The 20,279-nt window shown below is 39.1% G+C and overlaps 1 protein-coding gene across 3 annotated transcripts in view; it reads left to right on the top strand.

Moving 5' to 3' along the window:
* The window catches only part of nipbla (NIPBL cohesin loading factor a), a 49,498-nt gene extending 29,534 nt beyond the window's left edge, over window positions 1-19,964 (top strand). For all 3 annotated transcript variants that reach the window (XM_065251010.2, XM_065251008.2, XM_065251009.2), the window contains exons 26-45: window positions 88-190; window positions 489-587; window positions 2,254-2,400; window positions 2,482-2,616; window positions 2,692-2,790; window positions 3,505-3,558; window positions 3,670-3,778; window positions 5,295-5,425; window positions 5,563-5,703; window positions 5,794-6,042; window positions 7,621-7,711; window positions 8,518-8,691; window positions 9,719-9,909; window positions 10,097-10,204; window positions 12,554-12,754; window positions 12,847-12,993; window positions 13,266-13,639; window positions 17,367-17,541; window positions 18,150-18,332; window positions 18,901-19,964. In XM_065251010.2, coding sequence (XP_065107082.1) covers window positions 88-190; window positions 489-587; window positions 2,254-2,400; window positions 2,482-2,616; window positions 2,692-2,790; window positions 3,505-3,558; window positions 3,670-3,778; window positions 5,295-5,425; window positions 5,563-5,703; window positions 5,794-6,042; window positions 7,621-7,711; window positions 8,518-8,691; window positions 9,719-9,909; window positions 10,097-10,204; window positions 12,554-12,754; window positions 12,847-12,993; window positions 13,266-13,639; window positions 17,367-17,541; window positions 18,150-18,332; window positions 18,901-19,269 — 3,280 coding nt within the window. In that variant the 3' untranslated portion in view covers window positions 19,270-19,964. The remainder of the gene's footprint in view (window positions 1-87; window positions 191-488; window positions 588-2,253; window positions 2,401-2,481; window positions 2,617-2,691; window positions 2,791-3,504; window positions 3,559-3,669; window positions 3,779-5,294; window positions 5,426-5,562; window positions 5,704-5,793; window positions 6,043-7,620; window positions 7,712-8,517; window positions 8,692-9,718; window positions 9,910-10,096; window positions 10,205-12,553; window positions 12,755-12,846; window positions 12,994-13,265; window positions 13,640-17,366; window positions 17,542-18,149; window positions 18,333-18,900) is intronic.
* The last annotated feature ends 315 nt before the right edge of the window (window positions 19,965-20,279 follow it).

Genomic DNA, 20,279 nt, shown 5'->3' with positions numbered 1-20,279 from the left:
GTATTTTATACAGCGTTTGATATGTCCCTGTGAAGGCTGTATAACAGTGGATATGTCGTGGTATTAATGCAAAACTTCTCTGGACAGGATGAATTCAGACACTGTGGACTATGAGGACGCCTGCCTTATCGTACGCTATTTGGCCTCCACCCGACCCTTCTCTCAGAGTTTTGACATCTATCTGACGCAGGTGAGAAAACACAATGTCATTGGTTGATTTTGTAAAACTATAGGGTGGGCAACCCTTTATTTTGGTAACTATAAATGCAACAAGTTACATATAACTTAAATGAGAACAGAGATGTATATGAAATTTAATGCACAACTGTGTTTGGGAACTTCAAGATTCACATTTGAGTAATTGATGATTTAAAGAAGTCCTATCTAAAGTTTTGCTAAGGTTAATCAGATGTCTGTTTTGTGTGTGTACTAATGTGTCCATGCATATGTATGGTTGTGCATAACCATAACATGCTGTTTTTTTCTAGATTCTGCGAGTTCTAGGTGAGAGCGCGATAGCGGTCAGGACCAAAGCCATGAAGTGTCTGTCTGAGGTGGTGGCGGTTGACCCTAGTATACTAGCAAGGGTAAGAAACTCAACTTAAAGGGCACATATAATGCCCATTTTTACAAGATATAATATGAGCCTTATGCCCCATTCAGACAGCCAGCGACTTTCTCGCTTTGTGTCGCCAGTCTCTTTCAATGAGGCGTTTCTAAATCTGGTTTTCATAAACAAATAAGTACCATCCACGCCAGTAACTGACGAGACATGGATGACGTGAACTCCACTGCTTCGCCCCCATTGGTAGTGATAATCACTTATCATTTGCATAAAGTTAAACTTTTCTTAACTTTCTCATGTCGCTGGACACGCCCATCCGGTCGCCAACGTTCATTTTTGCTTGTGCTGCTGGAAGTTGCCGATCTTCCATTGAAATGAATGAGATCGCGTTGCTTTGCTACTGCTAGTTGCTGGCGGTCTGAATGTGGTGTCAGGTGTGCCTAAATGCTATTTGGGTGAGGGGAAAAAGGACTCTTACAAACAAACAGTGAGCGCTCTTGGTTAAAAATACATTTGATTCCTGTGAATACAGTCTCACCGTGGGTTTACACCAGCCGTTTTTGAGGCGTAAAAATCGCATCTACCACGTTTAGTTTATCGCTTGAACATTTTGAATGCATTGAGAGACTCGTGTAGAGCGAAGTAGACGCACGGAAAAAGCAAGCATTTGACGCACGTCAGAGGCGAAATCTGCTTCTTGTGGGGGGGGCAAGTGCTATGCGGTTGTCTGTTTCCAAGATGGCTGATGTTGATCGTGCATTCATCGAGAGAGTTACCGGTTTGTATTTGGTCACCTTACTATAGGGGGGAAATAGTTAAAAAAACGGTGGGAATGCCGAGGGTCGATAAACGTCACGTGACTCAAAAGTGAAATGTGTATTTACACCTTCCCAGGTGGCCCAATATCCTCACTGACACTCTTCCAAGCGAGATCCTTTTTATTCCTGTCTCTATAAAAATAAGAACTTGTGTTGTAAAGCTCCGGGTGACTGATTACGGACAATTTCAAGCGTTCCTCCATGTTGAATGAGTGACTTTGGGCGGGGCTGCCACCACAGCAGCAAGGAGGCTCCTGATTGGTTAACATTGCACGAAAATCCGCCAAAGTTCAAATTTTTTAACTCGGGCGTCAGACGCAAATTGGCGTGAACTGCAAAATGCACAAAAAGCGCCGTTCACACGAACTAGACGCGCGACTGAGGCGGAATCGGGTCTGCCGCGCTAAACGCTTCAATCGCACCACAAGACCTCCAGAATCGCGTCAACGTGTTTTCACATTGACTTAACATTGAAATCACTCGCACTTGACACCTCTACTGCGGCTGGTGTAAACGCAGCATGAGACCATAGTATCTTTAGCAGCATTAGTGCTGCAATGTGCGGTCAAACACATTTGGGGGCAGTGGGCGAGGCTTTGTTTGTGTGACATCACATTAACAAGAGAAACAAAACATCATGTCTAATGACACTGCTTTGGTTTAATAAGGATTAAAAAGGATATGGTGGATTTTTTTCATTTCTATTTTTTTCACACACAATTCAAACACCTTGTAAAAGTGGACTTTCCTTAATATGTGCCCAATAATTATATGTATGCAAGCTGATTTCATATAAACTCCGCCTTAGTCTTTGGTACAAAAAGTGCTGCTGCATGCTCACTTCGTTGGCGTTTTTTTTGTATTCTGTAGTTGGACATGCAGCGAGGTGTTCATGGGCGCCTGATGGATAACTCCACCAGCGTGAGAGAGGCAGCAGTCGAGCTGTTGGGACGGTTTGTGTTGAGTCGGCCTCAGCTGACTGAGCAGTACTACGACATGCTCATCGAGAGGATACTGGTATGTGTCCCCCGTGCTTCCTCCTTCTGTCCTCTTATCAATGAAGCGGTATTAAAGCAAACGTGTGTGATCTTTCTCCAGGATACCGGTATCAGTGTAAGGAAAAGGGTCATCAAGATTCTCCGAGACATTTGTCTAGAGCAGCCCAACTTCAGTAAGATCACAGAGATGTGCGTGAAGATGATTCGCAGGGTCAATGATGAAGAAGGCATTAAGGTATGACCGCATTCCCTATTTTGTTTGCTGTTGAACAATTTATTACTTTGTTTTAAAAAATTCTCCTTTTTGCAGAAATTGGTGAATGAAACATTCCAGAAACTGTGGTTCACACCTACAGCCAGCCATGACAAGGAGACCATGAACCGAAAAATTCTCAACATCACCGATGTGGTCAGTCTAATATGTTGAAATATCTTTGAATTATCTTTGAATTGGCTGAATGCTATCTGTCACCATCAAGCACATTATTTTTTCTAGTTGGTATCCAAAAACCAAACCAAAATGTCATAGGACATATGTGTACAGGAAATAATTTTATAGAAAATGCACCAATGTGAAATGCATGTGCATTAACCCGGCGTATAGTGTTTTTTTTATTTTACATGTACACGAACGTACGTGCATAGCTTATTTTACTCGTACGTGTACATAAACGTTTAAAATGCTTCTCCTGGGCTACATACTACTTTTCCATGTACACGCGTGCGCAACCTACGTGTACAAAGTATGCATGGTTACAAAAATCTAGCAGTGTGCATACTATTCTGATGACATAATTTGCGTCATGTATGTGGACCCTCGCGTATGTGTGAAAACGGATCTATACTTAGCTTTAGTCTCAAAGTTCCTTGTCCCATGTTTACTTCTGCAAAGTAATTTAAATACCAAACAACCTAGAACCGTGTTTAGCCCACATTTTACTCACCCTAAGGCCGTCTCAGGTGTCTTCCTTTTTCAGCTGAACACATTATATTAAATGTACCATGGCTTTGTAATGACGTTGAATAGTAGCCATCAGTACTCCTCATCTGAAGCTATATTATCTAAACAGCCGCACGTTTTAATGGGCTGTCATATAAGTTAATGTTGTGTTTTCTGTTGCAGGTTGCTGCCTGTAGGGACACTGGTTATGATTGGTTTGAGCAGCTTTTGCAGAACGTGAGTTTTTTTTTTTTTTTTTTTTTTTTTTTTTTTTGTGCTTATCAACAGTATGTATTTGCATCGGTCTGGAGGCCCGTACCGTTTCAATGACCTGTGTTGTTTCCGTAGCTGTTGAAGACGGAAGAGGACTCGGCCTATAAACCGGCCAGGAAGGCTTGTGTGCAGCTAGTAGACAATCTTGTGGAGCACATCCTCAAATATGAGGAAGCGCTATCAGGTACGTGGACAAAATCTCCCACATAGCACAGTACTAAAGTTTCTTTACAACGTCACCTGTTTCAGTAAATCCATTAAAGGTGCATTAAGTGATTTTGCAGAAATCGATATTAAAAATCAACGGCCAAAGAAAAGCACACAAGTAACCAAAATAAATAATCCCTCGCTTATTTGTCAGCTGTTAAGGTTTGTTTATACTCGTGCTTTGGTCCGCAACACGAGCCTCTGCTGATAAGCACACGTGCCAAAAATGTTCGCTTTAAATGCTTATATCTTCTGTATGCGAATGTTGATTCATACCAAAATGCTTTTTTGCATAGTTGTGTTTCACACTTGAAAACGTCTCTGGTTACGTATGTAACTGTTGTTCCCTGAGAAGGGAATGAGACGCTGCGTCTAGGGCTGCATAACGATTAATCACGTTTAATCGTTTGCAGAATAAAAGTTTTTGTTTACATCATATATGTGTGTACTGTGTATAATAATTATGCATAAATAAATACACATGCATGTAGATATTTAAGGCCTATTTACATGTGTATATACATTTTTATATTTATATATAATTTATATTATATATAAATATTTAATCTATAAATATTTTTTTCTTAAAATTATACATGCATGTGTGTATATTTATTTATACATAATTATTATACACAGTACACACACATATATGATGTAAACAAAAACTTTTATTCTGCAAACGATTAATCGCAATTAATCGTTATGCAGCCCTAGCTGCGTCTCCCTTGCCATACTTCCTGCGTCCCTGTAATGCCGTCTTTGGCAATATTTCAGATAGCAGTATACTTCCTGGCTCCCGCATTACCCAATCTTTGTCGTTAAGCCTCACGATTGGTTGAATTTGATATACACATTCAGACACACTTACCCCTGGAGGCGTCCCCAAAGTGTCATCGCAGTGATGCAGCGCGAGTTCCCTCAAAAGGGAACTGTAACAATGTATCTTAAAAAGTAACACGATGTAACCTTGCTCTTACTTGAAATGTGTTCCCGACATTTAATCCTTGAATTTGAGGCTATTGGACCTGGAATGTCCTTGAAAGGTCCTTAAATTTGAAGTTAACTAAGGTGTGGGAACCCTGGGTCATTTTTGGATGCAGAGCTGCGCACGGTTACAAAAATTGCCATGCACACTTCCATGTGAAATGGGGTCTCGTGCATGACCACCCACTCCGTGGTGACATAATTTTTCCCGCACATCAACACGCCAAGTATAAACAATACTTTAGACCATTAAATTTTCAGAAATTGCTTTCTGTACCTTTAGGTATTATAAGTAAAGTTTTTTAATGACGGTAACAGAATGGTCTGGAAATTAAAATGGGGTGCAAAATATGATCTGTACGTTATTGAAACATTACGATTGTGGTTTTACATTAACGTAAATTTAGGTGTGACGCTAAATCGATAGTAACTCATTCATATATAAAATTAGTAAATGGTTTCTCCTGAAGATGTTAATATGCTGGTTTGATGTCATCTGTGTGCAGAGCACAGGAGTGTTAACTCGACGCGGTTGGTCGCGTGCATCACCACGTTGTATCTGTTCAGTAAGATCAGAGCGCAGCTGATGGTGAAGCACGCCATGACTATGCAGCCCTACCTCACCACCAAGTGCAGTGTAAGTACAGAACTGCCTGTCTCTCTATTAAACAATCCCTTTAAAATCTAGAGCCCTTCTGTCCTCTAGTGGCCATGTATTATTAGTGTTACTGAATGATAGTGTGTGACCACATGTATTTTTTTATTTTTTTGCAGTCTCAGAGTGACTTCATGGTCATTTGTAATGTTGCTAAGATCCTGGAGCTTGTAGTTCCTCTGATGGATCACCCCAGTGAGAACTTCCTCACCACCATGGAAGAAGACCTAATGAAGCTTATTTTAAAATACGGCATGACCGTAAGTGATACACACACGTTTGCTTTATTGCTATAAGTAAAATAGTAAGAAAAATGTAGTGTATTAATTAAACAATATTTTTCTTCACAGGTTGTTCAGCACTGTGTTAGTTGTTTGGGTGCCATTGTGAATAAAGTGACCCGTAATTATAAGTTTGTATGGGCGTGTTTTAACCGTTATTATGGGGCTCTGACGAAGCTGAAGGTCCAGCACCAGGAGGGCACGAACAGTATGGCGCTTACTGCTACTAAAGCGGCTCTGCTCCGATCGCTCTTTACAGTGGGAGCTCTCTGTAGACACTTCGACTTCGACATGGAGGACTTCAAGGGCCCCACTAAGGTAATCCAGTCTTGTAATATTCTGTTTGATTATAAGAAAATGTGGTGTTAAGTTTATGGTAACCACTATAAAGTCTGTGTCTTTCAAACTGTAGCATATGCAAGACCAAAAAATACAAAATTTTATTAAACGAATGCAATGTTTTAAACGACCCCTTTAGACCTGATTTTGAAATAGTGTATTTAAAATGCGGCGAGTGGAAAGACTCCCATATATCACAAAAATGTTTTACGCTCGAGTGAGGTAGTTTTTTCAGGCAATTCGAAAAAGATTTGCAAAACTGCAATAGAAACATTTGCATTTAGAAGGACAGCTGGCATGATTGGTCTTAAAATATGACGTTATATGACAGAAAAGGTGTGTTTTAGTTCATGTGGCGTCACAAGAACTGTCAAGCACATTGCATCAAAAGCATACACAGCAGTTGACTCAAGAATCGTTCTTGCTGTATTTTGAGTCATTCTCACTGTATTTTGATGTCATCTGCATGGTGGTATGTGCGGCGCCGTATTTAATGGTTTGTTGAATGATGTTTCGTCCACACGTGCATGGGTATTTCCAAAACCGTACCTTTTACTATGTGGTTTGGCCCGTTTGTCTCCTGCCAGGGTAAAGATTTTTAGAAACTCCAGTTGCAGCGTAGTCGTGTAGCCGCCGGTGAAACCAGAGTTTTTGGCTGGTGACGTCGTTGTTCGTGTCGATGCAAGACCCTGCAATGGCTTCTGATTGGCCAACATGGCTTTCAGTTAGGGATATATTGACATCTGTTGATTTGGCATGCCCTTGACAATACTTCATGCCAGGTTTTTGCGTGTTTGTGTGGACACAGAGGACTTTTTAAAGTGCACTTATTGTTCGATATGCGATTTTGCATTTCCTTTGGTGTGTAAGTGTGTGTTACCCCAAAGTAAATGATGATGTGAGTTATCATCTCCAACGTAAATCTCTTTTCTTGGACTACAACAAACACGCAGATGGTAAGCAACAGTTTACTTACTGGAATTGGTGATGTAGACAAGACCGACATTATCATAATTCCTCCTGCTTCGGACTTACAGCTTGTAAGTTAACTTCTGTTAGCATTGCATTGTGAGCGAATCTTTCAAACATGGTAAGGAGCGTCACTTTCCAGCTGACGTCAGAGGTATTTAGACCAATCACAACGTACAGATTAGCTGGCCAATCAGGGACACAGAGCTTTTCAAATCGATGAGTTTTGTAAAAAATCAGAGCGTTTGAGGAAGGCAGGGAAATCTTGAGCAACAAAAATGTATGTTATGTGGAAAATAATGTGTTTTTAACCACAAACCATGCAAACACATTGTATAATACCAAATACACAAAATAACATTGTTTTTTAGCAATTAAATAGGTGCACTTTAACAAAAGGAGGGAATCATGATTCAAGAGAAACTTTCGTACTAAAATTTATTTTAAATTTATGCAAAAAACCGTAAGAACAACTTACACCACACGTTTGCAATAATCACATAAATTATTATTTTATATTATATGATATCTTTTTATTGCTTACATTTATTGACTTATGTGCATGTAATTGTCTTCTGTTATTAATAGGTTGTTATAAAAGAGAAGGTTCTGGAATTACTGCTATACTTCACAAATCACGAGGATGAGGAGGTCAAGTGTAAAGCCATCATTGGTTTGGGTAAGATAACATTTTAAATTAAATATTAGGTGTTAATATGACAGAAATAAAAGTTGTTAATCTGTGAATGTTATTTAAATAAATATGCATTCTATGTAGTTTGAAAATTAAAGAAAAACTTTTGAAGGTAAAGCCGCCTTTCCACTGCACACGACATACGGAAACGACAGTCGGATTTCTCCACCTAGTGGCAGTCGTAATGAAGTTTCAGTTTAATCATATATGGGAGGGAAGCTCATTCCAGCGCAGGAGGCTTCATTCTAATATATTTACCATGGTGGAATAAATAAATGAATGCAAATGAATGAAACAATAAACCGCTATACATATATGACAAGGATTGCAAATATTTTTTGGAGAGAACATATGAAGACAAGATTAAAATAATTACATACACAAATTAAATTAATAATGTATTTATTATCAGTAATCAAAAGTTTTTTTTAAAAGGATTCAAGTGTTACTAATAAAGTTAAACAAAAAGGATTAATCATTTTTACCTCACACACAGTTTATGATTGGAATACAATGAAATACATAACTTCCGGTCGGCATATCGCATGCGGTTTAGTCGCGCAAGTTCAAATTTTTTAACGGATCCAACGCTCAAAATGGATCCGATATTTACGCATCCGCAGATGGTCGGCACTTCACGCAGACCTTTTGCGACTCTCCATAGGAAATGAATGACTTCTGGCTTATCGGCCGTCGTTTGTCGTGTACAGTGGAAAGGCGGCTTAACACTCATAGACTAAACTTTTGCACCAAACCGTTCTCTTCTCGACTCACTGTGTGATGTGCTACAGGTTTCCTGTTCATCATGCACCCGAGTCAGATGTTTGTTCCAGAGGTGAAGACTTTATATAACGGGCTGCTCTCTGATAAGAAGTGTACAATCACACTGAAGATCCAGGTGCTGAAAAACCTTCAGATGTACCTGCAGGAGGAAGATTCACGCATGCAGGAGGCTGACAGAGAATGTAAGCGGCCACACTTTGTTGTTTTAAAGTTAATCCCTAATAATAGCTTTCCAAATTCAAAGTATGTGTCAAGAGTCGCTACACAAATGTAGTGCTTGTTTTTCCTTGTGTCATTTCCTATTCAGTTTTTTTTTTTTGATTTAAAATAATCAGAGCCATCCTTGGGGGGAAAACAGGGATTTTTTTGTATTATTAATCCACTCGTAATGACATTAATAAGAGTAAAACTCTGCAAAGTTACAAAAATAAATAGTACTGTAGTTATATTATGTGTTCGGGCTTTAAAGGATTGTACTAGTTTCAAGGTCTACCACCGATGATGTCACTTGCACCAGACACTAAGGCCACATTTACACTGTATGTGTGAAGTGACTCAATTCCTATTTCTTGTGGCACATATCAGATATGACCCATGAACGTGTAAGCAGGAATAAAGTGCATAGATTCCGATGTTTTCCGATTGGTTTAATGCCTCATTCATATTTGAAAATAAATCTGATATGAATTGTGTACATGCATTTGCGTCTGCAGTGTAAGCGGACAGATCGAGATTTTTCCCGTATCATGGCGTACTGTACGTCATTGAACAAGCAGCGTTGGCAAATGACATCAACTCGTGTTGACACGATCTGTGATCATAATCTTTTTTTTTAGCAGTGCAATGGAAGACGCTGGCTCCCTTAGTGGATTAATGCTGAAGTTTCATGTCTTGTATTTAGATATAGTATAATCATGTTGTCTGTGCCCATTGCATATTGTCATGTTTTAGTTCCTCTGTGGTTTAAGCTAATCCGGCCAAGTGTTAAGTGTAAATGCAAGAAAAATCCACTGAAATCCATTGGTCAGTTTTTCATTTATGCAATTTAGCAATATTAGATGTTACTTGTACGCCAAGTCCTTTGAAGCCACGACTTCCTCGTATGTAGTTGTGCATGGTGTTGTGATTGGAGCTTTGAGAAGATACACATTTTTGTATTTTGGTGAGATGTTTTCCAGGCTTACCCTGCTTGTGTTTATCTGTCTCCAGGGCAGAAGTTGTCAAAGCAGGAGGATCTGAAGGAGATGGGTGATATCTCATCTGGAATGAGTAGCTCCATCATGCAGCTTTATCTGAAGCAGGTACTGGAGTCTTTCTTCCACACGCAGTCCAGCGTCCGGCACTTCGCTCTCAACGTCATCGCTCTGACCCTCAGCCAGGGGCTCATACACCCCGTACAGGTACACACATACACAACACATTTACATTTTTCACAGATTAGAACTGTATTAATAATAATAATAATTAAAAAGTAATTTTGAAAAACAGTTACTGGTAGGTACAGAAAATGTGTGCAGTTTTTATCACTCACAGGCTTGTACACTATAATACGGACTTATGATTTTGCTTTTCTCCTTGTGATCACAGTGTGTGCCATATCTGATTTCAATGGGGACGGACCCTGAGCCCGCCATGAGGAACAAAGCCGACCAACAGCTGGTGGAGATTGATAAGAAGTACACTGGATTTATCCATGTAAGCATCAGTCCACAATCCTTGCTATATGTGTCATATACAATACTCAACAATTTTATACATAAATAGGATCATTCAGGTGGAGGGATTCTATTGGCTGGATATATTAGAGCAAGATTTGTAAGAATGTAACGCATTATACTTTAAGCCAGGGGTCACCAAACTTTTTTCTCTGGGGGCCACATTATCGTTCCTGACTGTGATGGGGGCCGGGTCAGCTATATAACATAGAATTGTATGACCCAGACCAAAATGACCACCAGCAGGCCTCATTGTGTAGTAGAGATTACTAGCCTGGCACAGCCAAAGTCCCCATCAGTAAACGGCTTTCCATGGGTAGCTAGTAGGTGAGCTACCTTATAGCTAGCTCGAACTGCAGCCTGGTTTACCTGAGTTTGGCGAAGGAATAAATTCTGTTGTGCAGCCAGTCCGCCTTTCATCCTCCGAATCCGGTCTTCTCTTGCTTGCCCTCGCTAGCTAGCATACTCTTTGTGGCGGGTTTCGTGATGACGACACAGATTATATTCTTTGAAAACTGCCACACTCTCTTATCAACTTTTCGTTTAATGCTAGCCATTTTGCTGTCCTGAACACTGCCAGTTCTGTGACAGACAACGCACATGCAGATAACCGTCACTGCTTGATCACGAGCATGTCAGGTGACGAAAATTCGGCAAATATAGTTAATTTTATAATTAAATATCATGTTTTAACTTAAAAAAAATCTACAAAATACAAGATAAGAACATGTTTTTACTTTGCAAAAAACAATTACAAAAATTAAATTGCCTCATAGGGTCGGTTCAAGCAGTGGGGGCAGAGGGGCTGGTCAAAGGGGGGTGGGGGGCCTGAGTCGGCCCGCGGGCCTTAGTTTGGTGACCCATGCTTTAAGCTTTTAGATTCAGCGACATTCAGTGTGAAATAACATTTTGTTATTAAGTAAAAATTTATCTTTGCTTAAAGCAAGAAGGGTTTATATATTTTTTCCCACCAGTTTTTTCATTCAGCATTTAGACATGTTTGCCGTTTTAGCTCAGAGTCAGATCCTCACCCCTTAAAGGGAACCTATTATGCAAAATCCACTTTTACAAGTTATGTAAACACAACCACCCCACAATGAAAAAAACCCTCTCCTTCTTTTTTTAATCCCCAATAAACCAAAGCAGTCTCATTAGATATGCCGTTTTGATTCTCTTGTTAATGTGACATCACACTGATTTTATGCGCACATGAATTTTGTTGAAAAAATGAAGAAAAAAAAAACAGTATTCCAAAACAAATTACGACAATACCAGTCTGTTTTGATGTTTTGTCTTAAAGCATAAGTCAATTTTCTTAAAAAAAATCTAAATAATTTACTCACGACCATGTCATCCAAAATGTTGATGTCTTTCTTTGTTCAGTCGAGAAGAAATTATGTTTTTTGAGGAAAACATTCCAGGATTTTTCTCATTTTAATGGACTTTAATGGACCCCAACACTTAACAGTTTTAATGCAGTTTAAAATTGCTGTTTCAACTGAGTTTCAAGGACTCTAAATGATCCCAAATGAGGCATAAGGGTCTTATCTAGTGAAACGGTTGTCATTTTTGCCAAGGAAAATAAAAATATGCACTTTTAAATCACAACTTCTCCTCTATCTCCGATCCTGTGACGTGCCAGCGTGTCCTCACGTAATACGTCATCAAGAGGTCACGGATGACATATGCGAAACTACGCCCCAGTGTGGAGAAAGAGGACCATTCCGACGTTGTTGTATGTGTAATGATACCAATTAATGTCTTTCTGTCAGTTTATTGTTTAAAATGGTCCGCAAATATGCGTTTCATATATGTAACACGTGACCTTTTCACGGCTTTACGCAATTACGTGAGGTCGCGCTGGTGCGTCACAGGACCAGAGATAGACAAGAAGTTGTGGTTTGAAACTGCAATTTTAAACTGCATTAAAACTTTTAAGTATTGGGGTCCATTAAAGTCCATTAAAATGAGAAAAATCCTGGAATGTTTTCCTCAAAAAACATAATTTCTTCTCAACTGAACATAGAAAGACATCAACATTTTGGATGACATGGTGGTGAGTAAATTAACTGGATTTTTTTTATAAAATGGACTAATCCTTTTACACGGGTGATTGTTGATGTAGCAGACCGGGATTATCATATTCATTATTGCATGTTTTGATTCAAAGATTCGCACATACTTGTGTTCATTTTTGCTTATTTTTCTACTAAAGCCTTTTAAAAAATGTGTACATGTTCATACTTATCTTTTTATTGATATTTAAGTCTATTTTAGGTGGCAATAGTGTTACAGGAATTATTAAACAGAATATCATTGTTGTCAACAGATGAAGGCTGTGGCTGGGATGAAGATGTCCTACCAAGTACAGCAGGCGGTCTTGGGTTCAGGAGTGTCAGTGATCCGTGGTTTCCGCCAGGACGAGTCCAATTCAGCTCTGTGTTCTCACCTGTACAGCATGGTTCGAACAAACCGGCAACACAGACGAGCGTTCCTCATCTCGCTCCTTAATCTGTTCGATGACAGCTCGGTTAGCACTGCCCTCCTGTCTTTATCGTTCCCCATCTGTAGCTTTTTGCTGCAATTTTGAGACCTTTCTTTTTTGTCTCTTTCTTTGAGCAGAAGATGGAGGTAAACATGCTGTTGTTCATGGCTGATAATTTGGCCTACTTCCCCTATCAGTCTCAGGAGGAGCCTCTGTTCATTATGCATCACATAGACATCACGCTGTCGGTGTCGGGCAGCAACCTGCTACAGTCATTTAAAGAGGTAAGCACTTGTACACACACCATGAATCCTAAATTAATTCTTATTTTGAGTTATGGAGAAACATTTTGTTTCCATGGATGAATCTGATGGTTTACTGTGTACTTGTAGTTTATCAGATATATTTGGATCACATTTGAACGTCAAATTATTAAATAGGTTTGTTTATTTTTAATAAACACTGCAAAAACAAATTCTCCATAGTGTGCTTACATTGTGGTTGCGATGTCATCATTATGATGATTTCTGAAGTGACGTTTCTGCTATCGTCTCAGTCTCTCATCAGAATTCCAGGCCGAAAAAGCAGGAAAAGGACTCGACGGAGACGGCACCAACAAAACGGTTCGGAGGAGCAGAGAGCAGAGCAGGAGGACGAGGTAGACCGGCACAGCGGAGATGAAATGGTTGAAGATGATGACGATTTTGAGGAGGATGAAGATGGGCAGCGAGTGAGAAAACCCAAGCCGATGGAGAACGCCAAGGAGCCGGAGTCCGAATCGGAATCTGATCTGGAAGATGCCGATGCCGTCATGGAGCGTCTCCCTGACGACACATCACCTCTCCTAGACTTCGCTAGAGCATCACAGGGCATTTTGTTACTGCTGGTGCTGAAACAACATCTCAAGAATCTCTACGGGTTCTCTGACAGGTATCGCACATCCAGAAACCTTTGTATGCAAGATGATAATATTTGTTTTATTGATTCCTCAGTACATTTTGACAAAGCATTGCACATTATGAGACGGAGGAAACATATACATACATATACGTACACTAGGGTTGCAAAATTCTGGGAACTTTCCATGGCAATTAATGGAAATAAACGGGGAATTAAAAAAAATCCTCTAACAGGGAACTTAAAGGAATATTCAATTTTCTTTCAAAGAAAAATCCAGATAATTTACTCACCACCATGTCATCCAAAATGTTGATGTCTTTCTTTGTTCAGTCGAGAAGAAATTATGTTTTTTGAGGAAAACATTGCAGGATTTTTCTCATTTTAATGGACTTTAATAGAGCCCAACATTTAACACTTAACTCAACACTTTTAACTCAACAGTTTTTTTCAACGGAGTTTCAAAGGACTATAAATGATCCCAAACGAGGCGTAAGGGTCTTATTTAGTGAAACGATTGTCATTTTTGACAAGAAAAACCACAACTTTTCGTCTAGGTCCGGTCCAGCGTGACCTAACGTAAATGCGTAGTGACTTAGGGAGGTCACGTGTTACATATATAAAACGCACATTTGCGGACCATTGTAAACAATAAACTGACACAAAGACATTAATTAGTATCAGTTGACATACAACAACGCAGGAACGGTCCTCTTTCAACACACTTGTAAACACTGGGGCGGAGTTTCGCTTTCGTTCTCTGTGACCTCTTGACGTTATGACTTATTGCGTGGGGTCACGCTGACGCATCACGACCGGATCTAGACGAAAAGTTGTGGTTTAAAAGAGCATATTTTTTATTTTTTTTGTCAAAAATGACAATCGTTTTGCTAGATAAGACCCTTATGCCTCGTTTGGGATCTTTTAGAGTCCTTTGAAACTCCGTTGAAAAAAACTGTTAAGTGTTAAGTATTAAATGTTGGTGTCTATTAAAATGAGAAAAATCCTGCAATGTTTTCCTCAAAAAACATAATTTCTTCTCGACTGAACAAAGAAAGACATCAACATTTTGGATGACATGGTGGTGAGTAAATTATCTGGATTTTTCTTTTAAGAAAATGGACTATTCCTTTAAATTGTAGTTAAAACAATCTTGCAGCGTAATTGTGTTTAAAACAACAAGATTTAATGCAATTACAGTTGAATTTCTACCCTGCACATTCTTCAGTCACATTGCTTACTGAAGGGCAATTGAGTCCACCCCCACTTAATGTAATTTTTCATAACATGCACAGATAATTTTTTTAAATCCTGCACACAAAATAATGTCAAAATGTCCATCTTTGCATTTATGTAAATTACATGCATTTATTTAAAACTTCCTTAGGCTGTGTGTAAGCTAGTGTGCAACAACATTATACCATTGTAAAGAGAAATGCACTGACTAAGAAAACATTTAGGTGAGATAATATCATTCAAATGGGATATATCATGAAAATCTGACTTTTTCCATGTGTTAGTGCTATAATTGGGTCCCCAGTGCTTCTATGAACCTAGAAAATGTAAAAAAAATCAACCCAGTAACTTAAGTTTCGGTAAACCATTCTCTGCAGGCATTTGAAAAAATAGGTCATTGAAATGTGGTTCCCCTTGTGATGTCAGAAGGGGATAATACCCAGGACACATCCAAAAACTGCACATTGTTGCTCACACCTACAACGTGGCAATTTTAACATGCTATAATAAATTATCTATATGGTATTTTGAGCTAAAACTTCACATACGTACTCTGAGGACACTAAAAGTTTTTTTTCTTTTTTTAATTCTTGTGAACTGTCCCCCTTTAAAAAAGCACCCAAAAAACACTAAAAAGTTTAGACACATTACTATTTGTAATGTTTTTTTTAAAAGTCTCCTATGCTCATCAAGCCTGCATTTATTTGATCAAAAAATCTTCAGAAATCATTCATATAAGGATTTTTGATCAAATAAATCCAGGCTTGATGATCAGGATCAGGATTCTTCAAAATGTATTACTTTGCATGCATGTCTGCTTATGACCAACTGTTATTTATGTTTGTATATGATATAGTTTATATATATTTCGCTATATTTTCAAGTAATTCACATAAATTCCCCTAAGTTTCCAATTTGGAATATTTCCAAAAATTTCCCAGATTAAGTTTCCATAGAAAGTATCAGGAAACCCTTTGCAACCCCAACATACACGCATACATTAATATTAGGGGTGTGACGATAAATCGCAACACATACTAATACAAGGGTTCTCAATCTTTTGCAACTTGCACCCACCAATGACTGTTTAAAACATTCTGAGGACTGCCTTTCTAAACATGGTAGTATCAATGCAGATAAAACAACAACAACAATGCATTGTGACATGCCTTTCGCATTACTAAAGGTACACCTGGTGGTACCCCTGTAGATGAATGAGGAATGTTATTGCTTCCATGGTCATTTTGAGCAGAAAAAAAACATTTACTTTTAGGCTTAGGCTTTATTTTTATTAGTTTTTAAGGGTAGTACTTTTGAGAGGTTACATCTTTAAAGGTAAAATATACAGACGTGGAAAACATTAAGAAACCATTTCAAGACTGTTTTCAGTTTATCTAATTGTACTATTTATAGGTATGTGTTTAAGTAAAAATTTTAATTTTTGTTTTATTCTATCAACTTCCAAAAAACATTTCTGCCAAATTCCTAATAAAAAATAATGGTTTTATCTGCATTTATTTGCTGAAGTTTGAAATGGAAAAAAGTCAAAATACAAAAAAAGATTTTGAATAGGCTTACTGCAAAGAAACTTAAATGTTCAAAGTTCATATTAATTTTTAACAACACAATAATGTTTTAACATTCATTTTAGGAACATTTCAAAAGTGAATATTTGATGAAATAAGCCTGTTTTTTTTATTCACGTGTCCTATCATGCTCTCCGTCTTTTACATTGCTGTTGTGTTTGGGTGACTTAAGGTTCGCTGTCTGAAGTCAAAAGTCACTGGACTGAAATCATAACAATAGGCTACATGTAGACATGATTATAAAAGGCAAAACTGAAGTGGTCTATTCATTTTTTTGGCGGCTGCATTTAAAATCATTTCTGAATTCAAATGCATCTTATTTGACGCATAAGCCAAACTGAAAGTATATTGCACGTCAAAAAATTATGCGAAAGGGGGAACCCCGAGCTTTAGAAAGTGATGCAAAATGCATGTCAAAAAGGTGGTGCTACAATAGGGGAAAGTTTGTGTTTTTACAACTTACCTTGGGGTGAGAATTTTGCTTCCTTTCAGTGTATCGCACACTGGAGTCACACCGCAGACAGCTATTGTAGATGCCACCTTCTTTTTAATGTGGCACAACGCGGATGTGCTGTTTGCGACCCCCTTCACATAGTGTTACTGCATCTGAATGAACATACATACGTTCTATCTGACGTGACGTGATAGCTGTTGCGATATTCAAATATGAATGGGCTTTTAGATCATGCATCTTGTTTCTGCGTGAGAGCGCCCTCTGGCTTTTCACTATAATTCATTGAGAAGCATAGCAAGCAAATCTCACGATTTATCATTACACCCATAATTAATGTATGCATGATCCAAAATAAACATGCAAAATTATTTTATTATTATGAATACTACTACTAATGCAATAAAAAGAAAATTGTGTAATTGTGCTATCTGATAATGCTTTTGCGGGATATGATCCTAATAATCCTTACGTTCTTTTAACGCAGCAAAATTCAGAAGTACTCGCCTACAGAGTCAGCCAAGGTGTACGATAAAGCCGTGAACAGAAAGTCATCCGTACACTTCAGTCCACGACAGACCATCGACTTTCTCAACCACTACGATGTTCACGGTGATCTTACCTACGAGCTGAAGAGGAAGATCGTCAAACAGTACCTTGATGTAAGAATCACCCCCAGCTTTCTAGTTCATTTAACAACAAAATCTTTTTACTGCTTTAATGTTTTTTGTTTTTGGTGGCAGAGCACCTCTTAAAACTACATGGCATTAGGGCTGTCACGGTTATGAAATTTGGCTAGCGGTTAATTGTATAATAAATTTTGATGATTAATTGCTTGTTTTATTGGTTTGACATTTTATTATCATAAATTTTTTCACATATTGTTGTGATTATTTAAATTAAATCTTTTCCAAGGTTTACCTGGCAGTAAATATTAATACACATAACACACATTTAAAAGTAGTCTGATACTGTCTCGTTTATACAGGCGCTGCAGCTCCCCCTTGTGTTTTTAGAGAGATGTGCAATCATTGCGGTGATCTGAAATCATCGCAATGAGGTCAAACAATCACGATGAGACGATTATTTAATCATTGTGACAGCCCTACATAGCATAGCAGTGTCCTAGCATCCAGATTTTTCTTGATGATGTTTTCAGAATTTATTGTGGATGAAAACTGGATGCCAAACTTTCTGTCCGTCAAAGCTCTTACACATCTTTTTCTGTCTGCCATCACTCATGATGTGCTCCGTCTGTTTGATTTTTCAGTTCAAGTTGCTGATGGAGCACCTTGATCCCGATGAAGAGGATGAGGAGGGAGAACAAACGAGTGCAAACGTGAGGAATAAAGCCATCACAGCACTGCTGGGAGGTGCGGCCACAAGCCCCCGAAACCACCACACGCTTGACTCCGAGGATGAAGATAGCGAAGGGGAGGAGAGAACGCCAGGGGTAAGAGAACCAAGCTTTCAAATCTGGAAGGGATTATTTGATTTATAAAATGGTTACAGTTTTATTAAGTGACATTATGCTTAATAATGACACAACATTATTTATAAAGAGAAACAGTTGCACACATCAAATTTGTAACCATTAACTCCAGAAAGGTATGTAACTGTTGTTCCCTGAGAAGGGAACGAGACGCTGCGTCTTCCTTGCCATACTTCCAGCGTCCCTGTAACGCCGTCTTTGGCAATATTTCAGATAGCGATATACATCCAGGCTCCCACGTCACCCTGTCTTTGTCGTTAAGCCTCACCGTTGGTTGAATTTGATACCCTTACCCTTGGAGGCATCCCCAAAGTGTCACACAGTGACGCAGCGTGAGTTCCCTCGAAAGGGAACTGTAACGATGTATCTTAAAATGTAACACGATGTAACCCTGCTCTCACTTAAAATGTGTCCCCACATTTAGTCCTTGAATTTGAGGGTATTAGTCCTTGAAAGGTCCTTGAATTTGAAATTAACTAAGGTGTGGGAACCCTGAAAAGTAAGTCTCACTTTTTTTTAAATTTTGCAGGCATCCAAGCGAGGAAAGCGTGGGGGAGAATCTGCGGATCTGCTGTTGGCCAACATGAGCGAGTCTGTGAGCGCGCTCGACATAATAGCCATCCACTGCCCCAAATACAGAGACCGGCCGCAAATCGCGCGAGTCATCCAGAGGAACAGCGACGGTTACAGCATCCACTGGATGGCCGGCTCTTATTCGAGCCCATGGTCCGAGGCCAAACGCCGCGACGGACGCAAGCTGGTGCCTTGGGTGGACACCATCAGAGAGACGGATATCATTTACAAAAAAGTTACACTCACTAGCGGCAACAAGCTCACCAACAAGATGGCACAGACTCTACGTGCGCTGTACGCCACCAAGGACAGGAACTCCAGCTAATGATGCATAAACACGCGTAAACGTGCTTTCTAGACCTCTCATCTCAAACCTTCTCGCGCTCAAACACATACAACGTCATGCCTACCAGCCAAACATCTCCCGGGTCATCTTACGTCAGCCAAACCCACACATAAACACACACACAAGCGGCTATTCTACACTACAGACTTTTCTCTCCGATGCACTCTGGGTCCGCTGGCCACATTTTGAGAGAGACGCCGCGCCAGGGTGCATCGTCGTATCGCAGGAATAAAATGTTTGGAGAAACATTGTATGGGTGCTCCTTCGCTGTTGTGCAGCAGATTTCTGGTTGTTTGATTTCTACTCCCAGTGTATCATAGTTTAACATAAAAAATATTGTTTATATCTATAAAAGAAATTTAAATATATACTGAATGTTGAAAGAATTAGTTTGTTGATGTTTTTACCTTTTTCCTTTACTTTCGTTTTTGATTTCTCTGCGTCAAACGGCTATCTATAGCTTAGCTCCTCCTTTACTGGCTGATGACTCTTTCTGTTGAGCTGTTTGTCCATTTTTGTACAATAGCACCGTGTGGCTGTAATTTATTGTGTATAGCATGCAGTGTCTGAGGAGGGCTGTGTCGAAGGACATTCGCGATTTAATTGGTCGCCCTGCTCAGCGTAAAGGGACCCACATGCCTCTGATGGAACAAATACTGCAATAAATTTTCTACTTCTCTTACTTGCAAGACTCTTCCTGTCAGTTTTCACTTGATTTTTTTGTATTGCACTTATGAACGAAATGTGGTAAAGCACACCTGGTAACTGCTGTGCCGTGTGGTTACGACAATTCATCATTTTTGCAGATGCACAAAATATTATACAGTTTTTAGTGGGTTCCAACACTTTGCATTTCTGTGTTACAGACCAACACACATATTTATATATACTAAACTTACATCTGTCATGGGCCATAAATGCGTATGATAGATCACTTGCATCAGGTGGAGTAAAAGACACAAGGACATGATGTAATTGGTTTTAGATCA

The sequence above is a fragment of the Paramisgurnus dabryanus genome, chromosome 5 (assembly GCF_030506205.2).
Source record: "Paramisgurnus dabryanus chromosome 5, PD_genome_1.1, whole genome shotgun sequence".
NCBI lineage: Eukaryota > Metazoa > Chordata > Actinopteri > Cypriniformes > Cobitidae > Paramisgurnus > Paramisgurnus dabryanus.
Note: the sequence above shows the minus strand (reverse complement) of the source record. Positions and strands in the feature narration are given on the sequence as shown.